At 44.3% G+C, this 25019-nt stretch overlaps 1 protein-coding gene across 1 annotated transcript; it reads left to right on the top strand.

Annotated features, from left to right (window-relative positions):
- Positions 1–1954: 1954 nt before the first annotated feature.
- On the top strand, positions 1955–23988 carry DRGX (dorsal root ganglia homeobox). The gene is made up of 7 exons (XM_065068632.1): positions 1955–1958; positions 2817–3020; positions 5856–5953; positions 6213–6314; positions 8882–9054; positions 9395–9507; positions 19809–23988. The coding sequence occupies exons 1-7, from the start codon at positions 1955–1957 to the stop codon at positions 20072–20074; spliced, it is 960 nt and encodes a 319-aa protein (XP_064924704.1). The 3' UTR covers positions 20075–23988.
- Positions 23989–25019: the final 1031 nt, after the last annotated feature.

The following is a 25019-nucleotide window of genomic DNA, read 5'->3' as shown; positions in this document are numbered from 1 at the left end:
TCTTGGAGCCAAACAGCAATGCAACCCCCTGACTAGTGCAAGGCCTGAGAGTGCCATAATGAAGTTATTATTATTTTATTAGGGGTTCTTATGATAAAACACTCTCTCTTACTTTCTTCTTGATGTCAGAGAAAAAGGAAAGGGCACATCTATCTCTGTGCAAAGGGGTCCTGCGGTATTGGCCCTGTGTGGGTTTTAAAACTCAGCATGGAGAGACTGGCAGGGGAGATCCAGACAGTACCTCTGGGTTATGTTCTTCTTTCTAAGGTTAATTGACCTAAAGCTTGTGCTGCTATTTTAAGGAATGCAATCAGATTCAGAACACTGGTCTTGCTTCTTGCACAGTTTTATAAAAGCCATCTCAATTCATAGTATACCTTGCTGTTCAGAGACTTGCCTGAATGATAAGTCAATATCTGTTGTCAAACAGCAATATCCCTAAAAGTGTTTATGTATGTGTATAGATGTAAATGTATACATATGTGTATATATTTATATATAAAAACAATTTGATTGCAGCTTTCTAAATCTATAACTAGTATTCTAAAATTATAGGTGAATGGATAAGATTAAATCATATCAAATCAGTTTGGATTTAGGATACAATTATTTTTTGCCTTACTTTGGTAAAATAGTGCTTTACAGGACTGGAACATAATCTCAGCTTGATTATACATAAAAGGAATTTCCCCATCTGTGCCTAGTATGAAAAGCAGATAGACCAGGTGATATTTCTAAGGCTTATTAGTGTTTCTTTAATGAGATCATACACACAGAGTAACTTTCCCAAGACATTGTCTCTTCAAAATCTCTACTTATTCCTCCACCTGTATTATCTGTATCCACCTCCTTTGCTCTGGTATGAACAAGCTATGTCTTTAAACTCCCATCAAATCTAAGACAGCCTGTGTAGATTTGCTCACTCTTCTTGCACAGAACATTACAATGTTTATAAAATATTAAATTTGTGTAGTCTGCCGGAGAAGCAATTGTTCCAAAATAAAATCAGCAGTCTAGACGAAACATAGACACCAGAACTTATCAACAGTTGTCTGACTTACATCTTCTGATGCATCTTGAGTGGGTCATAATACCAACTTTATTTTCAGTGGTGCATAAATTAATTACACGCATTTAATAACCAAAATATCATTATATTCCCCCTTTAATATCATAAAGGCTTTACGCCAGGGAAGCACTTAATGTGCAGGGGGCCATAACAGGCTATTATCCTTGTGTAATGCTATTACAGAACCAATTATGCGCCATTATACTTGCTTTTTTGCAGTTTATGTGATTTGATCCAATCCCGCGTCCCTGACTTGAAAATTTCATCTGGGTACTTTAAAGCCTAATTTTCACCCGGGCTGAGGCAAGGGCCATCTCTCTCCGCTGAGCCTATGTCTCGGATGCATTTTAAAAGTAATTGCAAAGGGTCCCGCCGCATATCATTTGCAGACGGGAAGCGAGCATAAATCCAGAGACCCCTCGCTGTGAACAAAATCAAACTTTGCCGTGGTACGATCGCTTGGAAAGCAGAGGCGTGTGCAGAGCGGCCCCCCAAAACCCATCCAGCGGCAATTACCCGGCGCTTTGTCAGCGGCGGGGTCCGGGCGGTGGGGCAGGGCTGGCACGGTGGCGTACGGCACAGCACGGCGGGCTCCCCCAGGCCCCGCAGCCAGGGGTTCCCCGGAGCAGGGGGGACGGTGGCCGCCGGGGGTCGCCGAGCCTCGCAGCACCAACATTGAGAAAATAATGGGATTTCGTTGCCCCTGTTCACATTCCTGGTGTTTGCTGAGAAATGACGGGCTTTTTATTTTCAGCCTTTTTATTTTTTTTTTTTCTTCCCTCCTTCCCTGCTCTGCACACCACGTGGGCCATTTGTAGGGCCCAATAGACCTATCCAAGTTACTCACTGTAGACAGCGCTGGAAATAATCAGATTAAGGCCAATTATGCGTGAGATTATAAAGGCAAGTGCTGAGAGGCAGAGCATGCTGTAGACAGATATAAAGACATCTGGCCACTTCCACAACTCCACAGAGCCCTTCTGTCTCTGCAGCCAACAACTCACGGTGCCTTACTCCAGCGCAAAATTTTCCAAAACCTTACTGGTGATTTTTACTTCTGTTCGGCTTAGGTATGGATTACTATTTTTATTTGCCTTCTGGATTTTTTTAATATGACTACATATAAATTTGATTTTTCTTTCTTGCCGAGGACATTGGTTTCCAACCCAAACACAGTTCCTAATTTGTTGGATGCTTTAAAAAGAAGACGGCATTTAGGTTTTATTGCTGTTTCATTTAGGTAGATTAATTTAGATTAAAAAAAAAAAAAAAGTTCATTCTTAGCTATAAGCATTTTTTTTTCTTTATGTAATTATTTGCTCCAGATGGGAATATCTGAGATAACTCGGTAGATAGGTAAGTAGCTAGGTAGATTACTGAATGGATAGATAGATGGATAGATAGATAGATAGATAGATAGATAGATAGATAGATAGATAGATTATCTGCTATTCGAAAAAAAAAAAGAAAAAGAAATAAAGAAAAGAAAGAAAAGAAGGAAAAGAAGGAAGAGAAAGAAAGAAAAAGAAAGAAAAAGACAAAGAGAAGCAACAAAGTTTTACTCATTCTGATTACCGTGCACCTACCACGGAGTTTTCTGCCTTTGGCTTTTTCAGTCCGTTGCACAGTGTTGGACACTACTTACTCTTCTCCCTCTGGGATGGAATCTAGGGTTATCAGTACGTTTCTCTAGGTGATTTCTTCTGGTTATTTACCTATTATGTTCTTTCCCTTTCTCTGTCTTCAGGTCATCGGGAGACACCTCGGCGGTGCGTGGCGGTGCCCGGCTGGGGAGCTGGTGCCGGTGTGTCGGTGCGGAGGGTGCGCGGAAGCCCCGCGCCCCGCGGGCTGGCCCCGGCCCCGGTCGCCGTCGGCCTCGCAGCGGCGGGCAGCGGGCCCCCGCCCAGCCGCAGGGCCATGTTCTACTTCCACTGCCCCCCGCAGCTAGAGGGTGAGTGTTGTAGCACGGAGACGTGTAAGTACAAGCGCTGAACTTCGAGGTGCGGGGGGTGTGTGCACTGGGGCTGGCGGAAGAAACTGTAGTCTGACTTGCTCCAAGAGCCGGCACTTCTGATTGTCAAGGTACAGATATGTGCTGAAGTAAGGTACAGGTCTATAGAGACAGCGAAATGTAAAATCGCAACATCTTTTTCCACGAGAAAACACAACCTTATGCCCCCCCTCCGCCGCGTCCAGCTTTTCCCTCTTGTCACAGCGTGGAAAGAAGAATTGCATTTTTTTTTTTTTTCATTCCTGTTGGAAAGGCCTTGTTTTTACACCCCCACCCCCGTCATTTTGCCACCTGCCTCCCCTCTGTGAATAGCGATCCCGCAGTTGAGCCTCAGGCTACGAAAGAGATGCTTTTCTCCCCTCCCAGCACAGATGTTGGTGTCATGGCTATAATCGGGACACTTTCAGGACGTGGTCACGCCTCCTCCCTCCAGCCAAAGGGACCGCATAAATCTTTAATGGTATTTTACAAACATTCTGCGGGAAAGACGGGCATGACTGGGGAAAAAAAAAAAAAAGGCGTAAAATAAATATTTGGGAGGATTTTTTGTTCTTCGTGTTATTGATCTGAGGTTTTTATTCATTGATTTTGTTTGTTTCTTTTTTTTTTTTTTTTTTTTTTTTTTAACGTCAGCCCTCGGGATTTACCCCCTCACACCCGCATATGCCCACGTCCCTCTGCCCCCGCTCCCTCCAGCCAGAGCTTTTAGTGCATGGAGCAGCCCCGAGTCTCGGCCGGGCAACTGCAGCTCCGGGCGGGCTGTCCTGCCGTGCCCGGTCAGTGCCGGCGCTCGCCGCAGCTGCACGGCGGGGGAAGCGGCCCGTTCCGCCAAACACCCTGCCCGCCCACACTGGTCCTTGCTTGTGCATCACCCAGCGAGCAAGGGGCTTTCCCCGCTGTAGCACTGCCAGAAAGAGGTGGTCCAGCGGTTTCACCCTCTGCCGGGGAAGGGTCATCCCCCGTTTAAGCACGGCGGTGACCCAGGGCCAACGGACCCAAGCCGGTCCGCGCATTGTTTCGGCGCGAAAATTGGCTCCCCAGAATTGTCCCCGGCCTGGCCGGAGAGCCGGGATGGTCAAGGCAGTGCCATGGGTCCCTCCGTACCCCGCTAGCCTGCCCTGCCGCCTCCGCCTGTGACACCGAGCGCTGGGCAGGCTTTGTTCGTTAGTTTCTGGCAGACAGCTTTGGAAATATGCTCTTGTTTGTTTGTTTGTTTGCCTGTTTGTTTTTCCCGTGGCAGTTTGAGACTAGTGCCTGGTTTTGGCGGCCCGAGCAGGGGAGCGGTCCCCGAGGGCTTCAGCCTCTCCCGGCGTGGGCAGCAGTGGACAGGAAGGTGGCCGGTCTGCCCTGTAAAGGGTGAAACCTCCCAGCATAGAGAATCCTAGGCGAAAACAAACAACACTCCTCCCCTGCCAAAAAATACCCCACCCAAAATCCGAGGAAGCGGCAATAGAAAAGCCCTTTCCGGCAAGGTTTTTCGGTGGGTGCCGGCACTCAGGGAAGCCCGGCGGTGCCGGAGGGAAGTGGCCGGACTCTGGGGGTCTGTACCGGGACTGTATTTTATGCTCTGACAAGCATTTTGCAGGGCCTCAGCGAGACGTTCGCCTGTGCGAGGCTGGGGCTGGGGGCCGCGTTTATCTTCTAAATGATGCTGCAAGAGGATCGGCGACCTCCAACCCCAGTGCCTCAAGGTGGGGCCCGCCCGGGGTGCTCCGCTGGGCAGGTCCTTCAGGAGGGTCCTGAAGACGCTCAACTTTTCTGTCCCGTGGTTTTCTGTTGTTTTCGTTTCGGTTTAGTTTCTGGGGTTTAGTGTTTGGTTGTGGGTTTTTTTGTTTGTTTGTGGTTTTTTTGTTCGTGTTTTTTGTTTGTTTGTTTTTTTACATCTGGTTTTGTCAGTCAACAGAAAGGGAGGGAAGCAAAGAAGTTCAGCCAGGGCACCAGTGACGTGTGACGGGGGAACAGCGAAGGCCGGCGTCTGTTCCACGGGAGGTGGTTTGAGTCCCGGCGGACGGTCTGACCTTCCGCGGACTCCGACCAGGGACAAACTCCCAGTGCCCCAATCTCCTCCTCGGGGCCTCTGAAAGCCCCTGTTGGGGAAGGGCAGGTGCTCCCTCCTCCAGCCCCGCTGCCGAGTTCAGCCGTGACGGATCCCCACGAGCGCTCCCGCCGCCCCCGGTGCTCGGCGCTGTACAAAACTGTCTTGGAGGTTCGCCTCCAGGGATGAGGGCGAGCACAAGGGAGGCGGCTCGGCCGCTGCTCGGAGGGTTTGTGGGATAGTGGGGAAAAAAATGCCAACGGCCCCAGTCCTGCTCCTTCCAGGCACGGAGGCTTCCCCTTGCTCTCTCGGCAGACACGCAGGGCTTTTACGAGCTCGAGCTGCTGTCACCACGCCTAGGTCAAAGCCTCGTGTCTTCGTCTTTTTAATGCACAAATGGCCCGATACACACCCTTTCCCGAGGCGGCCAAGCCCCCACCAGCTGGTGACTTCAGGTTCGCAGGACCCTCAGGTAACGGCAGGACCCCTCAGACTGGTGGGGCTCCCGCTGCCCTGGGTGGCTTCCGTGGTGCTTCCGAGGCCGGCCAAGGTGCTCGGGTGTTCCGCGCGCCGCGGAGATGGGGCAGCATTCCCCGGCCCGCTCCGTCCTGCTCCCAAAAGGCTACGAGCCCCGGCCACGCTGGGGTGGCCCTGGCTCCCGACCTTTTGCCCCCACCAGGGGCGCGGCGGGGACTGCGGTTCCGCGCTACGCGGCTCCTAACGCGTCTCTCCGCCCGCAGGCGCGGCCCCCTTCGGAGGTCACTCCACTGGCGACTTTGATGATGGATTCTTGCGAAGGAAGCAGCGCCGTAACCGCACCACCTTCACGCTGCAGCAGGTAGGAGCCTGCTCCTCTCTTCTCCCTGACCTGCACCCTGATTGCCCCTCGCCTGCTCCGTGCCTGCTTTCTGTACGCCCCGCACCGCCCGGCTCTCTGCCCGGCCCGCGGCCAGGGGCGGCCCTGCTTTCCCGTCCCTCGCTGAAACCTCCCTGGGGCAGCTGCACAGACGCTCCGCAGACGGCCTCTCCCCGGCCCGCACCCCGCCCCAGGCCGTGTGCTGCCCCTGACAGGTGTTTGCTCTCCTCCCCTCCACCAGCTCGAGGCACTGGAAGCCGTTTTCGCTCAAACCCACTACCCCGATGTGTTCACTAGGGAAGAGCTGGCGATGAAAATCAACCTCACGGAAGCCAGGGTGCAGGTAAACATCCTGGGGAATTACTTAACTCTCGGGTATTGAAGCTGGCAAACTTCTTTTTTTTTTTTTTTTTTTTTTTTTTTGACATCATGACTGCAGAGTGCACATTTGGCCAAAGAACGCAAATGAAGACGATCTGTCATTTTCATGATGCACTTTAATAACATCAACATAATGTGGAATATTAGATTAGGTTGATTAATCGGTCATTCATAATTAACTAGTGATAATGTTCTACACTAATTTGTCTGCGTCTCCAAGGTACTAAATTACATCAATGCACATCCATTTTCTTGCTTTTGGAGGGGGTGTGGGTGTGGCGAGAAGAGCTGAGGCATGATTCTCCAAAGCAACTATGACCACTGTCAAGCAATGGGGTTAGTCAACTGCAAGGACCCCAGCTGCCAGGAAGGAACCTGCAGCACTTCAACTTTTCTCCATTTTGCCTTCTTTGTAAACAGTTAATTTAGACAGCTAAAGGGCCTGCAGAGCAATCCCTACACCTTTAATACAATGTAATAAATACCACTGGCCACGACTACTGTCTTTCCATCCTCACTCTTTCCCACGCCTGCCTTCCTTCCTTCCCCCCAACTTTTTTTTTCCTTTGATCCAGGTGTTTGTTTTTGCATATCCATCCAGAGATGAACTTTGTGTGTGTACAAGTTCTGCTAAGAACAGCAGTCCTGCAGTTGTCAGAGATGGATCCCTATAACTCTGCAGGCATCCAGAACAGAGTTGCAAGCCATTTTTTGAACACAATTATGTATTCATTTTATTTATGGGGCTTTTCTGCACGCTGTTTTTTTTTTATTTTATTTTTTTTTATTTATTTAGATGCTCGGGGTTAAGACTATGCAAAGATCTAATTGTAGGAAATATAATAGCTTGCCTTTTGTTCCCTAGGGTCATGTTAGTATCTCTTAAAACCCCATGGCTGAAGAGAGATAATGGAATTCACTGCAGTAAATTGGGGATTGTAAACAAATTATTTCTCCTATAATCAGATTACGCGATCCTGATTATTAAATCTGAACATGAATCATTGGTCATATGTGGGCAAATTAAACGGATTATTATTTGGAAATGAAAATCTCCTTTTGCCACTGCATTGTAGGTACTGGCTTAAAAAAAAAAAAAAAAAAAAAAGCCATTTTGGCTATTGGTGCCTAAAGACTGAACTGCAAATTGAGATAAATGGGATAATTATTGAGCATTCAGAAGTAGAAGATCATAACTTCTTCCTGAAAGGTGCAAGGGTGAGATAGGGGTGGTGACAATTAGATTGCTGAGGACTGGTGTTTAGCCTTGTTGTTGGCTATTATGCAAACAGACAATAGATGCAAGCGTTTGTTTAGCCTGCTTTCATGCAGGGACATGGGGAAACACAGAGGATGGGAGATATGTTTACATTTATACCCCTTGCTCATTCAAATATGATTAATGTGCTATAAAGCAGAGTCTTAATCGAAGATGATGTTGTCAAACAATAACTAAATAGGGAAATAAACGACTTCATCATGCTCTTTCCTCAGAAGCAGGAGAACTGTCAGTGCAAAGTCATTAAAATATGATAATGAAAAATAGCTCAATTAAATGTTGTTATAGCTGTGACCTTCATTCAATTAAGACACAAGAAAGTGTCTGCATTTTGCTTTGCATTTAACTGCTCTAAATTTAGAATTCAGATAAAATCATTATTCAACGTTTGCTGATACATGCAATTAAAAGGCAGCTAACTAAAATGGAGTTGTAGAAGGAGAATAATAATAATAATAACAATCTTGCCTATACTTGAAGTCATGTATTAAAATGTGAATTTCCTGACCTCAAGGGAGGCTTGGTGTTTTTCCACCTCAAATAAGGTGCTTTCAGAGCATCAGCCCCAAAGTAAATGGAAAAACTAAAAGTGGTTGGTCTACAAGTCAGGGGATAAAATCAAGAACATTAATATTTGTGTTGCATTACAGGGAAAAATAACTTTTGGAAACTGGTGTGAATAATATTACCACTCTTTGAGTCCTTTAAATGCAGACTGGACAAATACATCAGAGTAACAGCAAGTATCAGTCCTCTCCAGAAAATGGGCTAATACATATCTTTTAATTTTGAAAATGCAGCAGCTCATTTAAAGATATATATATACGATTTTGCCAGAATGCTTAGACGTATTTAAGTACTGCCCTACAAAGAAGGTTTTTAGACTTGTTAAAACATAGAAGTCGGTGAGAATTTAATGTGTGCACAAAGGCAACCACACATTCAAATGTTTTGTTAACTGCCACAGTAACATTGGAGCTTCTTCTTCTTATTTTTTTTTTTTTTTCTATTTTATTTCTAAACATGCCTTTTGAGTGAATTTAGACAGTCTGGCTTCTTTTCCAGATACAGAAATATTTCAGATACAAATTGAGGCTCAAGTAAAATACTAATGGGGACACAAAATAAGAGGAATATTTTAGCCAAGCTTCTTAATGACTCATTTCACTAGAGTAACAATTTAAAAGCATTTTTCTTGCTTCACATTTGGCAAAATGTGGTATTCAGCCTGGACTGCTCTCCTGCTCCAGGTGTGGTTTCAAAACCGAAGAGCTAAATGGAGGAAAACAGAGAGGGGCACTTCTGACCAAGAGGGCTCTAAGGAAACAATGGCTGAGGTGGCACCTCCTGCAAGGAATTTAAATTCCCCTTCTCCAGCAGATCAGACCAGGAATAAAAAAGAGAGTCTGGAGATCCAACAAAGGTAAGAGTGGTGTATGTTATCAACCACCTCTCTTTGTAGCAAGTGTGCATTATATGTATGTGCATATGTACAGAATTGCTTCCTGCTAAGCCTTGACTTATACAGTACCATCTTCAGGTGCAGCTCAAATCATCAGAAGGTGGGCTGTCTCTCGTGCAACTCCCTGTTCACTGTGATGATGCTGAGAAGCTGGCTGCTGTGGAAGACTAACATTATTCAGGCTTTGTCCCATCTAGTTGGACACTGAGATACCAACATGTTTGTGTGCATGCATATAAGCTGTCTTTGAAATCAGCTAGTTCTAGTTTTGTTAAGTAAGTTGTTTTCTCTTCTCCATCAGCCTGAGTCGAGCAGTGGGTCCTACAGGACCTTTCTTCCCTTCCTGTCTGCCGGGGACTCTTCTCAACACAGCCACATACGCACAAGCTTTATCCCATGTCGCGTCTCTAAAAGGTAAGTGACTTTAACTTCAGGGATAAGCTCAAAGAGCAGCTCTTTCAAGCTAAGCAGCCCATTGAGAAGCCTTTTGGAAATGGTGAATCCTTCTTTCTGTTATGATTGACCGCAATTACATTGGCCAATGCTACAGGTACAGGAGTAAACTAGCATGTTTTGTGGTGAAGCTTCTTCGTTTTACTCAGACAGTTAGTTTTAGTGAGGTCAGGGTTTGTCTCAAGCAAGGCAGGTAGGGTTTGCTTGAGTAGAGTTTTCTCTGCATGTGCTTTTTTGAGAGTCAAATTTATACTAATAAATTAGTTATACCATCCTTTTGCATTATTCATTACCTGGCACTGTTGCTGATGCCTCGTCCGCTCTTTGCATGCAGTTTCCTTTGCAGTATATCTCTGCACAACACCAGACCTTTCTCTTCTTGAACAGTAGGTCCCCTTTGAGAACCTGAATAAAGTGTATGCATAGGAGCAGGGAGGATATAAAGTAATTCCTCATTACCTAGGACCCAGGCTTCAGGAAGGGTACATCCAGTGTCCATATCCTTTTCAGTTCCCAAAAAGCAGCAGTATGCATCTTTTAAAAATAAATCACCAGCTGATCCATTAGCTGTTCCTAGTCTAACAATTTATAAGACTAAGGGTGTAAGCAGGATGAATTCAATTTATAGATTTATAGAATGTAAAGCCTCACAGCACTGCCAAGCACAAAGTGGCACATACATTTACTCTGTGCCCCAGTGTGGTGCAATAATTTGTGAGGAAAATTTCACTCTTTCAGACCCTTCACTACAAACACAATTGTCCTCTAATACCTTTCACTATGTTCTCCGGCATGCCTCAAGATCTTTGTATTTCCAGTTAAATCAGCATTGCCAAGGAATATTCCTGAAGCAAATGCTTGGGACTACTGAGTTTTGCATTAATTCCAGGGTCCTGTCCCTTGTCCTCCCTCCTGTCTTTCCGAAAAAGCTGAAGCCAGACACACCATAGATCTACTGTTATTTTGATAGATGTTGGACCTGTGATTTTGAATCAAGAAAAGCTGTGCAGGTGTGACCTGAACCCTAAAACTTAAACAATGTCTCTCAACCTAAAGCCTGTAGGCGAGCAGCAGCTGTCAGACTGCACGAGTCCTCGTGTGCTCTGCTCTGTGACCATGAGGTCTTGGGGCAGAGACTTTCAACTTCTCCCATTGGGCAGGAACAGCCTCTATGGAGTAGGTACAGGTGAAATTCTTCAGGCAAAAAGATTGTTCATTGATAAATGTAGTTCCAGGCAGGTTGAAACATGTGGAAATGTGGTTGTCTTCAGTGAAAAATTTTGGATAGTAGTAAGGATTTTTTTTTTTCTTAAAATTTACATTTAAGCATTTTCAAAATTAGATGCATTGGTACATTGTTCTCACTTGTTTCATGTTTAAATTCAGCTATTTTTTAAGAAAAAAACCCAAATAAACAAAAGTCAAGCAAAACAAAATAAAAATTAATTTTAAAAAAATTGTCACGAGTGTTTTCTTAGTTTTGTTTGTTTGGAAGACTTCTACATATTCTTTTCTGTTATTTTACAGCTCAGCCACTAAATTGAGAAATTAATAATTTGCTTCTTTTTACTTGATACCAGCTTTATGACATAGGGGCAGGAAATATCCTATTCCTGAATTTCTTTCAGTGTTACGTATTAGATAGTCAGTTGCCCAGGCTAAAAGGCAATGTCCCTGAAAAATTAGTCCCAAATATAAACATAGATTTTTAAAAATAATTTGTATAGGGATGATCAGTTATCAGACGAATGCATATTCTCTTGATGTGATCAGCTACACCTGCAATTCATTCCTGAGATGCTTTGTTTATTTGTCCTGCCTGGCACCAGAAATCTCTAGATACATGACAGAGGGTGAGCATAAGGTAGCATATTTTGATTTTAAGAAATCCAGTTACAGATTTGGATTTTTGATTTTAAGAAATCCATTTACAGATTTGCATATTTGCATATCCACCTACCAGGAGCTTTGTGGAGCTGGCTGTGCTTGTCAGTACATTGTTATACTTGCAAGGAACAGGCAGACTGAGCTGCTGCTTTGAGGGGAGGTCTTCTACAGCTAGGTCTCAGTAACATCAAATTTTGGCCTTGATGTCAACGTGGAAGAATTTGTTGTTCTATAAGGTGACGAATTTAATTTATACAAGCAGAGAATAATTGTAGCACGTTTCTTGCGGTATTTATATATGGAGTATTGTCTCCTCTTTTCTTGGCTCATCTCTGCAAGTTCCTTTTTCCCCTCTTTCTCCAAGAGCCATTCACTTGGGCTAGGGTAGGGGCTGTGCACAGCAGACCTTGAGCTTCAGTCTCGTTGATTTGCAGTGATGAACAGGATGATCTCTAGAGGTTCTGAGTGGACCAAAAGTATCAGAGGCCCAATTCTTTTTCTTCGGTATGGAAACACCAGGTGAATGATGGTTCATCTAAACCAATGTATTTGAGAGCACAGCTGAGCTCATATGTCAGTCTGGAGGAAGACACAATGGTTGTAGGAAGGAAGGAAAGGACACATAGACACATAGTGTTCACAAAACCTTTATATAACCTTCCTCGTCTTGCTCAACTCAGTTTGTTTCACATTCCCTTCTCATTTCCCCCTTTGATGTAGGAGCTAAACAGCACACTTCAGGCCTGTCAAAGAACAACTAACCCTACATTTAGGTAGGCATTAGTCTATGTCATTATGTGTCTTAATGGAGTGACCTAAGCACCTCCCTTGAGAATCTAGTCTCATTTTGCAGCAGAAATGCCAACAAGACTGTCACAGTGATTCTGAGGGCATAGGACTTATGCTGCATGAAATCACACCAAACTCAGCACAGGACATATAATTCTGAGCTGTTGGGTTTATGGATCGCTAGGGTAAGGAAAAATTCAGCAAGTAGTAAGGTCTTCCTGGTATCTTTCTTGCACTAACCATACTTTGAAACTACAAGGAAAACAAAATAATTGCTCCTGAATCAAAGCACCATTTCACTGCCAATGGATGCATGACTCCACTTTCTTCTATGCAAATGTCAAATTAAATGCAGCTCCTCTATGTGAATCCTGTAAATAGATATGTATTCCCATCGCTGGGAGAAAAATCCTGGTCAGTAAGGGGAATAATGCTCTTCAGTAAGACCATAAAAGAGGCCTGTGGACAAATGGGCAGCCTTAGCACATAAAATACTACTGGGAAGTCTAAGTTGTTTTCTTATTCTTTTCAGGAGACAAGTTGTGCCTTGTTGGGCTTGTGAGCCAACATTTCATTGGTGTCAGTGAGTAATATTTGACTGATGCTTTAGAAGGATACAGTTAAAATCAATGCAGTGAATAACAAGTTATGATAGTGATATAACTAATCAACAATTATTTTATGCTCTAAGGGACCATTTTCATTCTGCCACCTGAGAGTTCTCTGTCTTCTACAAAGAAACTAACACGTCTCTTTCTCCTTCTTTGACTTTGATTGCTTGGCTCCAGCCCCAGTATAAAGTGTCTAGGGTACATAGTTCCTGGTTCTAATTTATAGTGTAAGAATAATAATTGATGATGAAGTTGGTCTAGGAGAGACAAGAAATCTCAGGACAGCATAGCATGGGCAAGTACTGAGCCTGCAACTTTGCTTTGGGAAAGACTGTGCAGTGCAGTGTAGGCTTGTCTCACGCTTTGTGTGGCTCTGCAAATCTTCAACTGGCAGCACTCATCTGAACCACATATATGCCACTTCTAGGTACGAATATCATTGGTGCATGAGATTAGGTCTACTCTGGTGAATGAGAAGAAAACTGTTCTCCCTAAGCAATATGCCCCATGAGCCCTGCTATCTCTAAAACAGATATTTTTTTTTTCCTTCAGAGGGTTGATATTACCACCACAGGATATTCTGTGAAGAAAGCAGGCCAGCTTTATAACAGAGATCAGAACGGTAATTCAGAACATAAACTGTTCCAGGGAAGGGGGTATTACTACTGGACAGTTTTTGTGTTTCTATCCAATTCTCTCTATTCAGTAATACAATTGACCTTTTCCTTTTCTTAGGTGAGCCCTCTCCCTCTCTGAAGTTTAGGACATTGGAGGCTGTACTTAGTAGCAAGTGTCTGCTAACTACTATATTACCTCACTAGGTACTGTTCTTTCAGGAAATGCAATTTCTCATTTGAAAAATCAGCATAAGTTCATAATTTCTGTGGTATGCAGGGTTTTAGTTCTCCATCACTAGGCATAGTCAGTTAGAAGGCTGGCTTGCATTGATGAAATTTCTGGTGTTCATTACCCTCTGAAATTGTCCTAATTTGACAACTACACTACTTCATTGTGGTGACTTCGACATTTCCATGATCTTTCAAGATGAATCGCTTACTGTAAACCATGCATCTGCAGTCCATTTAGTAGATTTAATTGCAGACCTCAAATATGAAGGGAAAATACTTGTTTTATTTATGGGCTGTATAACAATAGAGTCATCAGGAGAGGCTAGTGTTCTGTGCAGAGAGAGACCTCAAAGTACCTTCTTAATGGATGACAGCATGAATGCAATTCATTAATGCAGAAGACATTATTAATGGGTGTAAACAAGAATCTCCGGTTTTTAGCGGAAGTGTTCTACCATTCTGGTGGCTGAGGCCAAGAGTGTGTCTGTTACATTCCACTGAAATTTCCCCAGACCCTGTGATGAGTGCCGTGTATGAGGAGAGAAATAATTACACTTGCCAGGGAATTACTTTCATAATTCACCCACAGCTCTGCTCTGTGCAAGTTATAGCTCTGTTGGTTTTCATGGTACCTCCACACCACTGACACAGAAGCAGGATTGCATTTTGCACATCAAAGCAGATATTCCAGGGCACCATTGATTAGGCTTTTTTATAGTTTGTTGCTGCTGTGGTTGCTGTTGTTCATATTAGGGAGGCTTAATTGCAGTATCCAAGAAAAAAAACCACAACAACTAGAACTGCCCATGCATTACATTTCAATTTGTATTATGGAAAGATGAAGAGAATTTGCCTGATTCCATTGGGCAATTCCAATTGTCAAGGCTGAGAAAGCAGCATTCAAGGACCTAACTTACCCTTGACCTGGTGTTTTCTAAAGCACCACGGCTTACCATAAGGCCAGGCAACTGGAATCAACACTCTTGGTGTTCTTTATTTTCTTTGTCATTCTTGGTCATGGACTTACTGACTTTTTTCATATAATATAGTAAATAGATTGAGTGGATTCTGTTGGGCATTTGCCATAGTTTACCTGACACTGTGACTTCTAGTTTGTTGTAGATGCACAGACCTCGAGCAAATTAATTTGATTCCTATACCACAGGTCCCTGACTCTAACATTGCCCTACCTCATAGGTAGGGTGTTGTTTTTTTTGTTTTTTTGTCTTTATTACAAATATTAGGGAATATGCAGATACTAGGGGCCTTAAGAGCCACAGGAAGGAAATAGGTTCTGGCTCATTCCTCCAGGACAAATCTTGATTAGGTTAATGGACCTTAGCTGGGCAAGGGTTCCTGTTTACTCCTCTTGGAGTGACACATGTCTGCAGGATTTAGAATCAGTTAACGTTTTTGGTGTGGAAGGGTAGAGACATAAACGGTTGTTGAGCTGATGGTATTCAAAGAACTGTTTCTGTTCTCCCAGCTCTTGTGGACCCTTCCACCAGCTTTCCTGTCCAAACAGGCAAGGTTCTGGCTTCCGAATGATTTTTTTGTAACAGTACTCTTTGCACAAATAAAAGAAGACGGAATCTTCCAGCTCCAGTGTCAAGTAATTTACACAAAGATGTTCCTGTTACAGCAGCTGAGCCAGATCATCAGCTCTTTGTTGTTTGCATTGGGTATATAGGGCTCACAAGCCAAAGAGATAAGAAATTATAACATTTGGACTTTACTGTCAGCTCTGTAGTGCTCTTCCAGCTTCTGGACAGCACAGGGTGCATTCCACACTTAAGCAGCTTAGACACAAGAGGAGGAACTATCTAGCATTTTAGCAGCCTATACCCTAAATTATACTGGGAGCATCTGGTGCCTCTCACTTTCAGGCTTTAAGTTCATGCCTTTCTTGTTCTTCTCAACGTCCTGATTCAGAGCTCAAGAAGGTTTGGATACAGCCACTTTTGTTTTCCCTGCTTGTGTGTCAGGCTTTAATAGACACAGTGTTGGCATCATATATGAAGAGCAAGAGAGAGCTCCCTTTGAATCAGCTCTTACTTGTAAATGACAGTATGAATTCAAGGTTGTTGTTGACCTTCCAACCCTTGTGAAAATGATTTCAGAATTTATAAGGATTTAGACCTCAAGCAAACCAATGTGATTACTATCAGAAGTAAAGCATACTGAAATCAAGCATAATATTTTCCCTGAAAACTAAACAGCATGCATTGACAGGTGAAGATTTTAAATGGGAGTTTTTCCTTGCTTTCCTCCATGTTGGGTTGCTGTTCAGCTGTCCACATCAAATGCTGATATGCATAAATACTGAAAGAGGAAAAGAACTGGATTTTGGCTTTTGGAAAAGTGGTCTCTTAAATTCTTCAAACTGTTGAGTTGAAATACAAAATGTATATTTCAAACACTTATATATGAATATGGGCCTCTCCTACCCCACTCTTCTCAACTGAAACTGAATCTTGGAACTGCACAAAAGGGTCCCCAACCAAAATTGTAGATCAAATATCATTACAATTGAAATGTGATGTTGGCAGAGACAAGACAGAACTAATTTAATTTTTCCTGTCAGTCTCTGTAGTAGATCAATTAAACTGCCAAGTGGATCAAATATTTCAGACTGTATTTATTACATTAAGTATTTATGTTCAGGCTGAGCATTTAAAGCATGATCTCATATAGGAATACAAGGAGGTTCAGATCAATTCAGCAGAATTTGCTGTAAGTTAATGGAAATCTAATTGTGTATTTTAATTTTATGTAGAGGAGGCAGTAAGTTCCTGAAAGAAAGAAAAGTGTACCTTGTCTGTATTGTAACAACTTGATCCAAATCCCATTAAAGTAATATCAGACTGCCATAGATGTTAGTGGAAGATTAATCTAGGGCTAATGACTTAAACCTCACTGATTTTGATGGGAACTAGGTGCCTAAACTTCTCTGAGGATCTGAAATAAGTGGGAACAATTCCTTCCATCCCCACTGTAGATTCAGGGTTCCTGCAATAAGATGTAAAATAACATTTATATCTGTTATATGTGGATTCCTCTTTTTTGGTGAGAGCTGTATCCATGTCCATCATGGGCTGATTGACAGGCAGGTGGAGACCTTGGGCTCCTGATTCTCCCATCGTTCTTGGCTTTTGTGCCAGCAAAGTCCAACAGATTTCACTAGATTTATTACCAGCAGACACAGGCAACTGTAAAGTAGATTCAACCTTCCTTACAACCTACATTAAAAAGAAACAGGGCTAAATCCTGCTCTCCTGTATTTTAGCTGGACCCTGGAGCAAATGACACTTGTTACTTTACATTTATTTGGGGTGCGAGCTGTTGTTTGCAAGTATTTTAACCTCAGTGAAAATGAAATAAATAGTTTATGGGTGAATTATTGCTAGAGATAGCCTGGTTTCCACCACAGGTAACTGCACCCTCAGGTTGCAGAGCCACTAGGTAATATCAGGTCTAATTATTAAGCAAAGAGCTTAGATTGGTACTGAAGACTGATAAATATTTTATCCCTCTCTAACAATGGAATGAAAATTATTCTTAGGGGATGGAGCTCTTTCCTGCTCTGTTGAAAAGGGGAAGACTCTTTACCACTTCTCCCCACCTCCTGCTAAGCAGACAGTGCCTGTGCTCCATCCTGCATTAGGCACCGCAGCTGGGCCAGCCCTGCCCTCAGCCTGCGAGCTGAACAGCCGTGAGTGACAGCCTGACCCTGTTTGTGATGGAAAGCAGCAGTGCAAAGACAGCTCATGTCCAGGCAGACCTTCACGCTCCCCCATTTCGGAGCTGAATCTTAAGATACTGGGTTTAATAGTAGTGAAAAAGCACTTCTGGAGATTTCTGTGGCTTCTGCAGCTAAAGACCTGCTGTAAATTGTAGGGACTTCCAAGTGCTGACCTTTCTCTCCTTCCTCTCGTTAAAACAGTGGCTGTCCAGTACATCTGAAGTGGCTGTGATTCAATAGGGCAAAAAATGACTTTATGAGCATGGTTGGTGCTGGCAAAACCTCTGAGTTGTGTTACTGTATGGATTTTGTTATAAACCCTCCTGACTTGCCCAAAGCAGGCACAGAATTCCAGACTGAGCTTTCTACTGCTTAAAGCAAAAAAGATGGAGGATTTTAGTCAAGTGCTGGAACTTGTTGGTGCAATTCATTTGAATGCCTGGACTCATTAAAATATTGATCTGCAGATCACATGCTCTATCAGAGGAGTATTACAAGAGAAAGAACACTTTCCAGTTAGTTACGTTATTAACTTGTACCTTATAGGCTGTGATTTTTAAAATGCAAAGATAAATTTTCCTGATTGTTACCTGCAAGCTGCTAATCTCTGACAATTGCTATGGAGAAGTCTTGCCAACATCCTAAAAACAAACAGTTGTCCGCCTTCATCCCTAGCAGATGGGTACTGACCCGTTGCTACTGACAGCAGAAGTGTAAAAGAAAGACTACCTGCTCCCTGCAGGTTATTAATTCCATCACTTAGTCATGAGCCATTTAACTCAAATATTAACTACAGAAATTAATGCAAGTCCTTGGCTTGGAAAGAACAGGGAGAGAGATTGCATCATGTCAGCATGTGCACAGCGGGGCTGTTTCTTGTTGGGAGGTAGCGTATCAGCAAAGGACAGGCTTTTGCCATGAGTATAGAAGAGGATATGGAGTTTGTGTGGCTTCTAAGACCCCTGGGAAAATGGCGTGACTCAACATTTCTCCCCACAGAGCAAATTAAAATAGTAGCTCAGCCATCCCACCTTGCCTCCCATCCCTACTCCTCTGACACCTTCTCTTTGATTCAATAGATTCATCTAAGCTAGGTGTTGTATGTCCTGCTCAGCGGTCAACTTATGTTTCCAGGTGCTTATTTGGGAACTGACCCATGTCCCAGTGTTATCAAAGATGAGCCAGAGGAAGACCCTGCAGTGGTCCAGCTCAGGAAAGCAGCTGGTGGAGTGAGGACTGCCTCAGTCAATGCATTTCAGGGCAGCCTTTTGGTTTAAAGAGATAGGAATACACATTTCACTCTTTCTCCAGTGTTTTATTACTTGCTTGGAAGAGGCTATGTGTCTCAGATGACACAGTAGAGATGGTCTGGCCCATCTCTCCTGATGGGACTCTTAAGCCATGTCAGCAGCAGCAGTTTTAGGTGGCCTTGACTCACTTCTGGAGGCCATTCTCTTTGAAGTGTCATCCTTCATCAACAGAGATATTGGGTGGGTGAAGGGTGAAGGAGCCAGGCTCTTCTCGGTGGCAAACAATGATAGGACAAGGGGTAATGGGATCAAGCTGGAACACAAGAGGTTCCACTTAAATTTGAGAAAAAACTTCTTCTCAGTGAGGGTGACAGAACACTGGAACAGGCTGCCCAGGGGGGTTGTGGAGTCTCCTTCTCTGGAGACATTCAAAACCCGCCTGGACATGTTCCTGTGTGACCTCACTTAGGCATTCCTGCTCCAGCAGGGGGATTGGACTAGATGATCTTTTGAGGTCCCTTCCAATCCCAAACATACTGTGATACTGTGATACTGTGATACTGTGATACTGTGATACTGTGATACTGTGATACTGTGATACTGTGAAGGTAGAACAGACTCTTGCAGGTAGACTTGATGCTAATAGTTGGTAGGGGTTTAGTTGAGGAAAAGCCTATCTCATGCAGCTGCCCAAATTGATCAAGCTTCAGTGTGCAGGTGGAGGGCTGGGGACACCTCCAGCATGGGGTAGCCAAGCCACAGAGCAGAAGCTTGGTATGAGAGCAGGGGATGAATTCAGCCTTGCTTGTGGGGAAATTTCATGTGTGATCTCAACTTCACTTCTTGCTTCTGACTCTGCTTGCCATTGCTCACTCTGTCACCCTGGGCAACTCATAGTTTCAGAAAACTCACAGTGGGCCTCGGCAGAACAGGGTTGGGCTTTCTAGCCCTGATCCAGAGAACATCTATGTACAACATCTATGTACCCAGTTAAGGGTCAACAGGGGAGGCGGTTGTTGCCATTCAAGACTCCAACCCCATCTCTGTCCTCTTCGAACTGACCATGGAGGAAACAGTCAGACAGTTCCCATGACCTTCCCCATCAGTGACGGTGCCTTGTCTTCTTCCTCCCTAGGGAGCCCGCTGTGCTCGTGCTGCGTTCCAGACCCCATGGGCCTCTCCTTCCTGCCAACCTACGGCTGCCAAAGCAACCGCACCGCCAGCGTGGCTGCGCTGCGCATGAAGGCCAGGGAGCACTCAGAGGCCGTGCTCCAGTCTGCCAACCTCCTGCCCACTGCCAGCAGCAGCCCCCCTCCTCCTGCCCAACCCGTCCCTGAGGGCAGCCAGGACAAGCAGCCCTCTCTGGGCAAGGAGCACATGGAAGGGGAGAAGAGTGTATGAGGCCGGACCAGTGCCAGCACCTTGGCCCGGGGCAGGGAACCACTGCCAGGGCTCTACTGTGGGGTGAACTGCAGTGTGGCCGTGCCCCAGCAGGACATCATGGGGCCACCAGGGACCCCAAAATCAGATTGGCCTCTTTGACTGCCTTTCATGTGACCTAGCTTTTCTTGCGCCACTGCAGGTTTATTCCCCTAATTTATCAGCACCATCTGTGTTTGGAAACGTTTGTGAAACTGTTTTTAGGCTCCTTCCACATCCCAGGGACATCGAAATGCCCAGGATCCTGACTTGCTCTTGAACATCTCAGCTGCCCGTCCCATGTGAGATGGAGGGCTGGCTGCAAGGCAGCGCTTCCAGACATGATGTCCAGGGCAGGAAAGGCATCCAGGCTTAATTTACCCCACCATGCACAGTAGAGGTAAAGGAATATGCAGGTACAAACTGGCTTGGCCTGTTTAAAATCAACCAAATCTATCCCAGGCAAGGTGTAAGAGAAACAGGAAATAGAATGAAACTCTTCATAATTTTTTCCTTCTCCCTTTTTCCCAAAATGGAAACTTTCCATGGAGTAGATTACTGGAGAATTACTGAGGTCAGTTTACTTGTGAGTAAAATCCTTGCACTAGTCTTTATGTGAACATTTGTCTGTTACTCTTGCCATTCCCTGGGTTAGACATAAAGCACATGACTCCAGAGCAGCTTTCATAGCTTCAAATGATAATGCTGGTATTAAATAGAGAGGGCAGTTGTGACTAGATCTGCACAAAGCTGAGGTATTTAGCGTCAATGTCTTGCAAAGAAAGACTGTGAAACAAAATAGTCCTGCATTGCAACACTACAAATATGTCCTTGCATGTTGTGTTTTTAATAAAAAGGAAATAAATCTTGGAAGGATATTCCTTTATGCCGTCCAAAATCAGGCTATTTCATTCACCGAAGGCTTGTTGTAATGAATCTAGATATGAAAATGTCTTAATTATTACAGAATGGGCACAGTGCAAAGGAGAAATTGATGCCTCAGGCCATATAGTCTTATCTCTGACTCAAAGCTCCCCAAAGCAAAGCAGACTATGATCTGATGCTCTAGAGCAGGCATTTTAATCCAAGGTGCCCCACATAATTTCCATGGGAAATGCAGATGCACATTTAAACTTAGTGACATGGATCTACTTTTCTTAGGTGCCTTTTGCGGACTCCTCTGGCTTGTCCATAGACATCCCTGAAGAACGGGGTGAAAACACTACTCTGAGACTTAACAAGTGACATGGAGGCCAGTGGAATGACACGTGTCAGCTATCAATGTTTTCAGAGCAGGTTGTTCATGAGGACACTGCTAAGGTCTGTCCTACTGCCAATGAGATTCTCTCCATTACAACCCTAGAAGTGCTGCTGTTTAACCCACGGACTTATTTTGTAACAGAATCTCAACTAGCAGAGTCTGTAGTTTTCCATTTACCAGCACAAGTTTTTTCTGCCACTCCTCATTCATGCTGTGCTGAGGACCTCCTGCAATTTGTTGAGCACATGCTTTTACACTGTGTTGTGTTCAGTTTCTCACAGGATCTGAGACTGAGGATGTGTTTGAGAAGGCAGTCCCAAGTTAGGTTGACAGCAAAAATTTCTCTACACTACCGAAGTGATCTCGGCCTATGAATTTCACAGAACTCAGGACTTCTCTGAGGCTCTCAAGACCTTCCTGTAGCCCCATTGCACACCTAGAACACAGCTTGATATCAGTCCCCTTTCAAAAGGTGGAGGCCCTGGTCTTAAGGGGGTGGCTTGATAGCACTGAATTGTTCCAGGAGCTAAGGGTACTGGACATGCCCTCAGAGTGGGATTTGTTTCTTTTGGAGTCAAGCCATTGAGGGGGAGCAGTGTTGCGTCTGTTCATAGATCCAGGTACAAAGAAAAGTCTGGCAGGGCTCACATTCATCAAATGGAGTAATACCGCTCTAATGTTGCCACACCATATGTTCCTTTTGGCAATCTCGAACTGTCTTAACTGTGTGGATAACATGTAGTAGTCTATGATCCAGTCTGAAATCTACCTTTGTGTTCCACCTTCAGAAACTGCTCTGCTGAGCTGTAGGTGGAGGTGGCTTCCCTGGCTGCAAATTATGGTTTAGTTTGAACAACAGCAACAACCTTTTTCTTTCATCAAAACAAAATAGATTGCTGTGTGCTTTGTTGTGGGGAGTGGCTGAAGATGAGAGAATCACTGTTTTCTTAGTGATCTTCCTGATCATATATATATGTTTTTTTTTCCTGGTTGCCCCCCCAAAAAAGACTAAAAAAACAAAGTGATTCTAGTCCAAAGAGGCAGACCCAACTTCATTTCAACATAATTACCTTGCATTCAGTTGAACTCCAGCCCTTCTGTACACTAACTCTTCAATCTAATTGTTTGATTAAACTCGTATTTCCTCCAGAAAGGTACATAAATAAGTGAATTGTTGAGCAAATTAAGAATACTTAACAGCATTGCATCTGAAAAGTAGTTACGCTGATTAAATTTTCTGTCCTTGAGGATTTTCAGGAAATTACTTTTGATCGTCAATAACACAATTAAGTAAACTACACGCACATTAGCATGAATAATTGATAAGAAATTATGTATTACCACGAAGCACTGATTTAATAATTCATGATGTGACACTCTAGTGACTGTGCAAAACTGGATAACATTGACAAGTCTGCCTGATGTTGCTGGAAATGCTGCAATTACAAACAAGTCCGTAGTTTTGTTGTACAGTAAAGTATCTGATGCATGCTGTAGTTTCTGTTTGTTTAATACTTGAATAAATTTAGAAAGAAGACACTGAAAAATTCCTGTGCTGTTTTCATTCAGATCACTTTCTTTGTCCAAGCATCTGCTTTTACGTTGCTTTTACGTTGCTTTTACTGTCCAGTCCTCAGTCCTGCTTAGACCATGGCGGAGGCTCTCAGATTCACAGCTGGAACCTGCTGGGTGTCTCACAACTTGCAAAATTAGTGGGCTTGAAGTTTTGCAGAGCCTCCTGTTAGGAGCAAAGTAGCATTAGTCCCTCTTAAGCCTGAGCCCAAAGTCTTTTAAACTCTTCAGTTTCTCATGTGTCTGTGGTTACAATCATTCAGTACAATTTTGAGGGTGGCTGCTCTCAGTCAGCCATAAATGAAACTTTCAGTTTTATATTTTTTAAGCCTGAACAATGCCACATCCAACCCTAAGCCAATTCGTCCACAATACTTGCGACTTACCTAAAAGAGACAGATACATAATTGCATTCTCATTAGTATGTTGGGGAAAACAGAGCATGGTGAGCTACATTTTCCTCTCAAGTTTCGGTCTGAGACTTCTCTGCTTAGGGCAGTGCAGCCCACGGGAGCATACTCAAGGTCACTGAGCCGTAGCATGAGGGCAAGAGCAAAACTCAAGAGATTTCTGTCTCGTTCATGCCCACTTCTAGCCACCAGACTCCCAAATAGTCTCTCCATTGTAGATGAGCCACGTACCTTCTTTCTGTCCTATCACAGATCAGGGCTATGTCACTTAAACCACACATGTAATGGCCATCTCACTAGCTCTGATTAGGTCTGGCATTTTAAAATTTATAACTCGGCTATAAAAAGTCAGGCTGAACCCCAGTATGAGAGGCCCAAGGGGATGATTTACATGTGAGCTATTCCAAAATCAGCTTGCATAACATTTTTTCAAGTTCTGTGAATGAAAAATAGAAGCCCAAGATCTGAGGGATAGATGTAAGACAAAGATGGTTTGTTTAATAGTGTACTAGATCCCATGCAGTAATTCTCTGTGAATTTCCATACTATAACAGCATGAGCTAGGCATAGCATAAACAGTCTCTGTGCAAAAGTCATTTGCATGATTTTGGCAAAGTGTCTCCAGTCCTGGGCTCTTTTCTCAAAGAATCACAGGCACTCACAATGCCCAGATTTCCCCTCATCCTCCAACTTCCCTGCACGGACCATCTCCCACCATCCTTACCACTCTGTGGAAAGCCTGCAGTCCTGCCTCCAGCTCTGGTGCCAGCTCTCTGCTTGTGCTGTCCACCTGCCCCATTCAGAGCTCTGTCCCAGCGTGAGCTCAGTGCCAGGGAGGCTACGGCAGAGCCAGCCGGGGGAATCGGTGCTCAGGGCGTGTGTGCGGGGTTATGGCAGTGCACTAGTCTGGGTTTTGTTAAAGGAGGTTGATGCAAAGCACCAAACCACGGGACCTTCTTTATAAGGTTGCATGCCGTCCTCTCAGCTCTCCCTGCTTCTTATCTCTTGGATATCTATTTAGACCTCCTTATGCCTACATGGATTATAGCAGGAAATGTGAAGATGAGAATTGCTCTGTGACGCTCTAGGCTAGTGCTTCCTACATGGTATGCTGGATAGTAATGAGATTGTTAGGCTAATTGTCTCTTTATTAAGAGAATTATTTACAATGATGCTGAAGACCAAGTGCATGCAGGAAAAGATCTTGCTATACCATCAAACTCTTCTCTCTTGCTGTGGATGTCCTTGCCTCTCCATTCCCCATAGGTTGCTGCCCTTGGCAAGTTTGAGTTGACCTTTTCTGCACATCCTGGGGGACTCCCGCATTCCACGTGAGGGCCAGGCAGAGCAGCCTGCTGGCAGGGCTGTGTCTATGCAAAATTTGTACTTCTGCTGCACGCTTAGGCTTTCTGCTTCCCTGCAGCAGATAGAAGCCAGCACAGGGCAGGAGGAAGTTGTTTGCTGCCGGCTGGACCACAAGGGAGCAGGGGATGGAGATGAAATGCTTGTGGTGTGCTGCTGTGGCACATTTTTCCTCTAGAAGTGGTGTTACTCGATAAAGATCCTTTTGTGCCTGGCTGTGCGGTGGAAGCAATATATTGAAGTGGGGGAAGTGAGAAGCCCTGAACTGATACCCGAGACCTGAGTACTTAATTTAGACCTTTCCACTGAAGAGTTTGACACC

This window comes from Columba livia, chromosome 6, assembly GCF_036013475.1.
Source record: "Columba livia isolate bColLiv1 breed racing homer chromosome 6, bColLiv1.pat.W.v2, whole genome shotgun sequence".
Lineage (NCBI taxonomy): Eukaryota > Metazoa > Chordata > Aves > Columbiformes > Columbidae > Columba > Columba livia.
This window is presented reverse-complemented; position numbering and strand designations above follow the sequence as displayed.

Coding starts and splice junctions, on each gene's coding strand:
- DRGX (XM_065068632.1), top strand. Junction 3,021..5,855: donor CTGCCCCCCGCAGCTAGAGG/GTGAGTGTTGTA, acceptor CTCCGCCCGCAG/GCGCGGCCCCCTTCGGAGGT. Junction 5,954..6,212: donor CCACCTTCACGCTGCAGCAG/GTAGGAGCCTGC, acceptor CCCCTCCACCAG/CTCGAGGCACTGGAAGCCGT.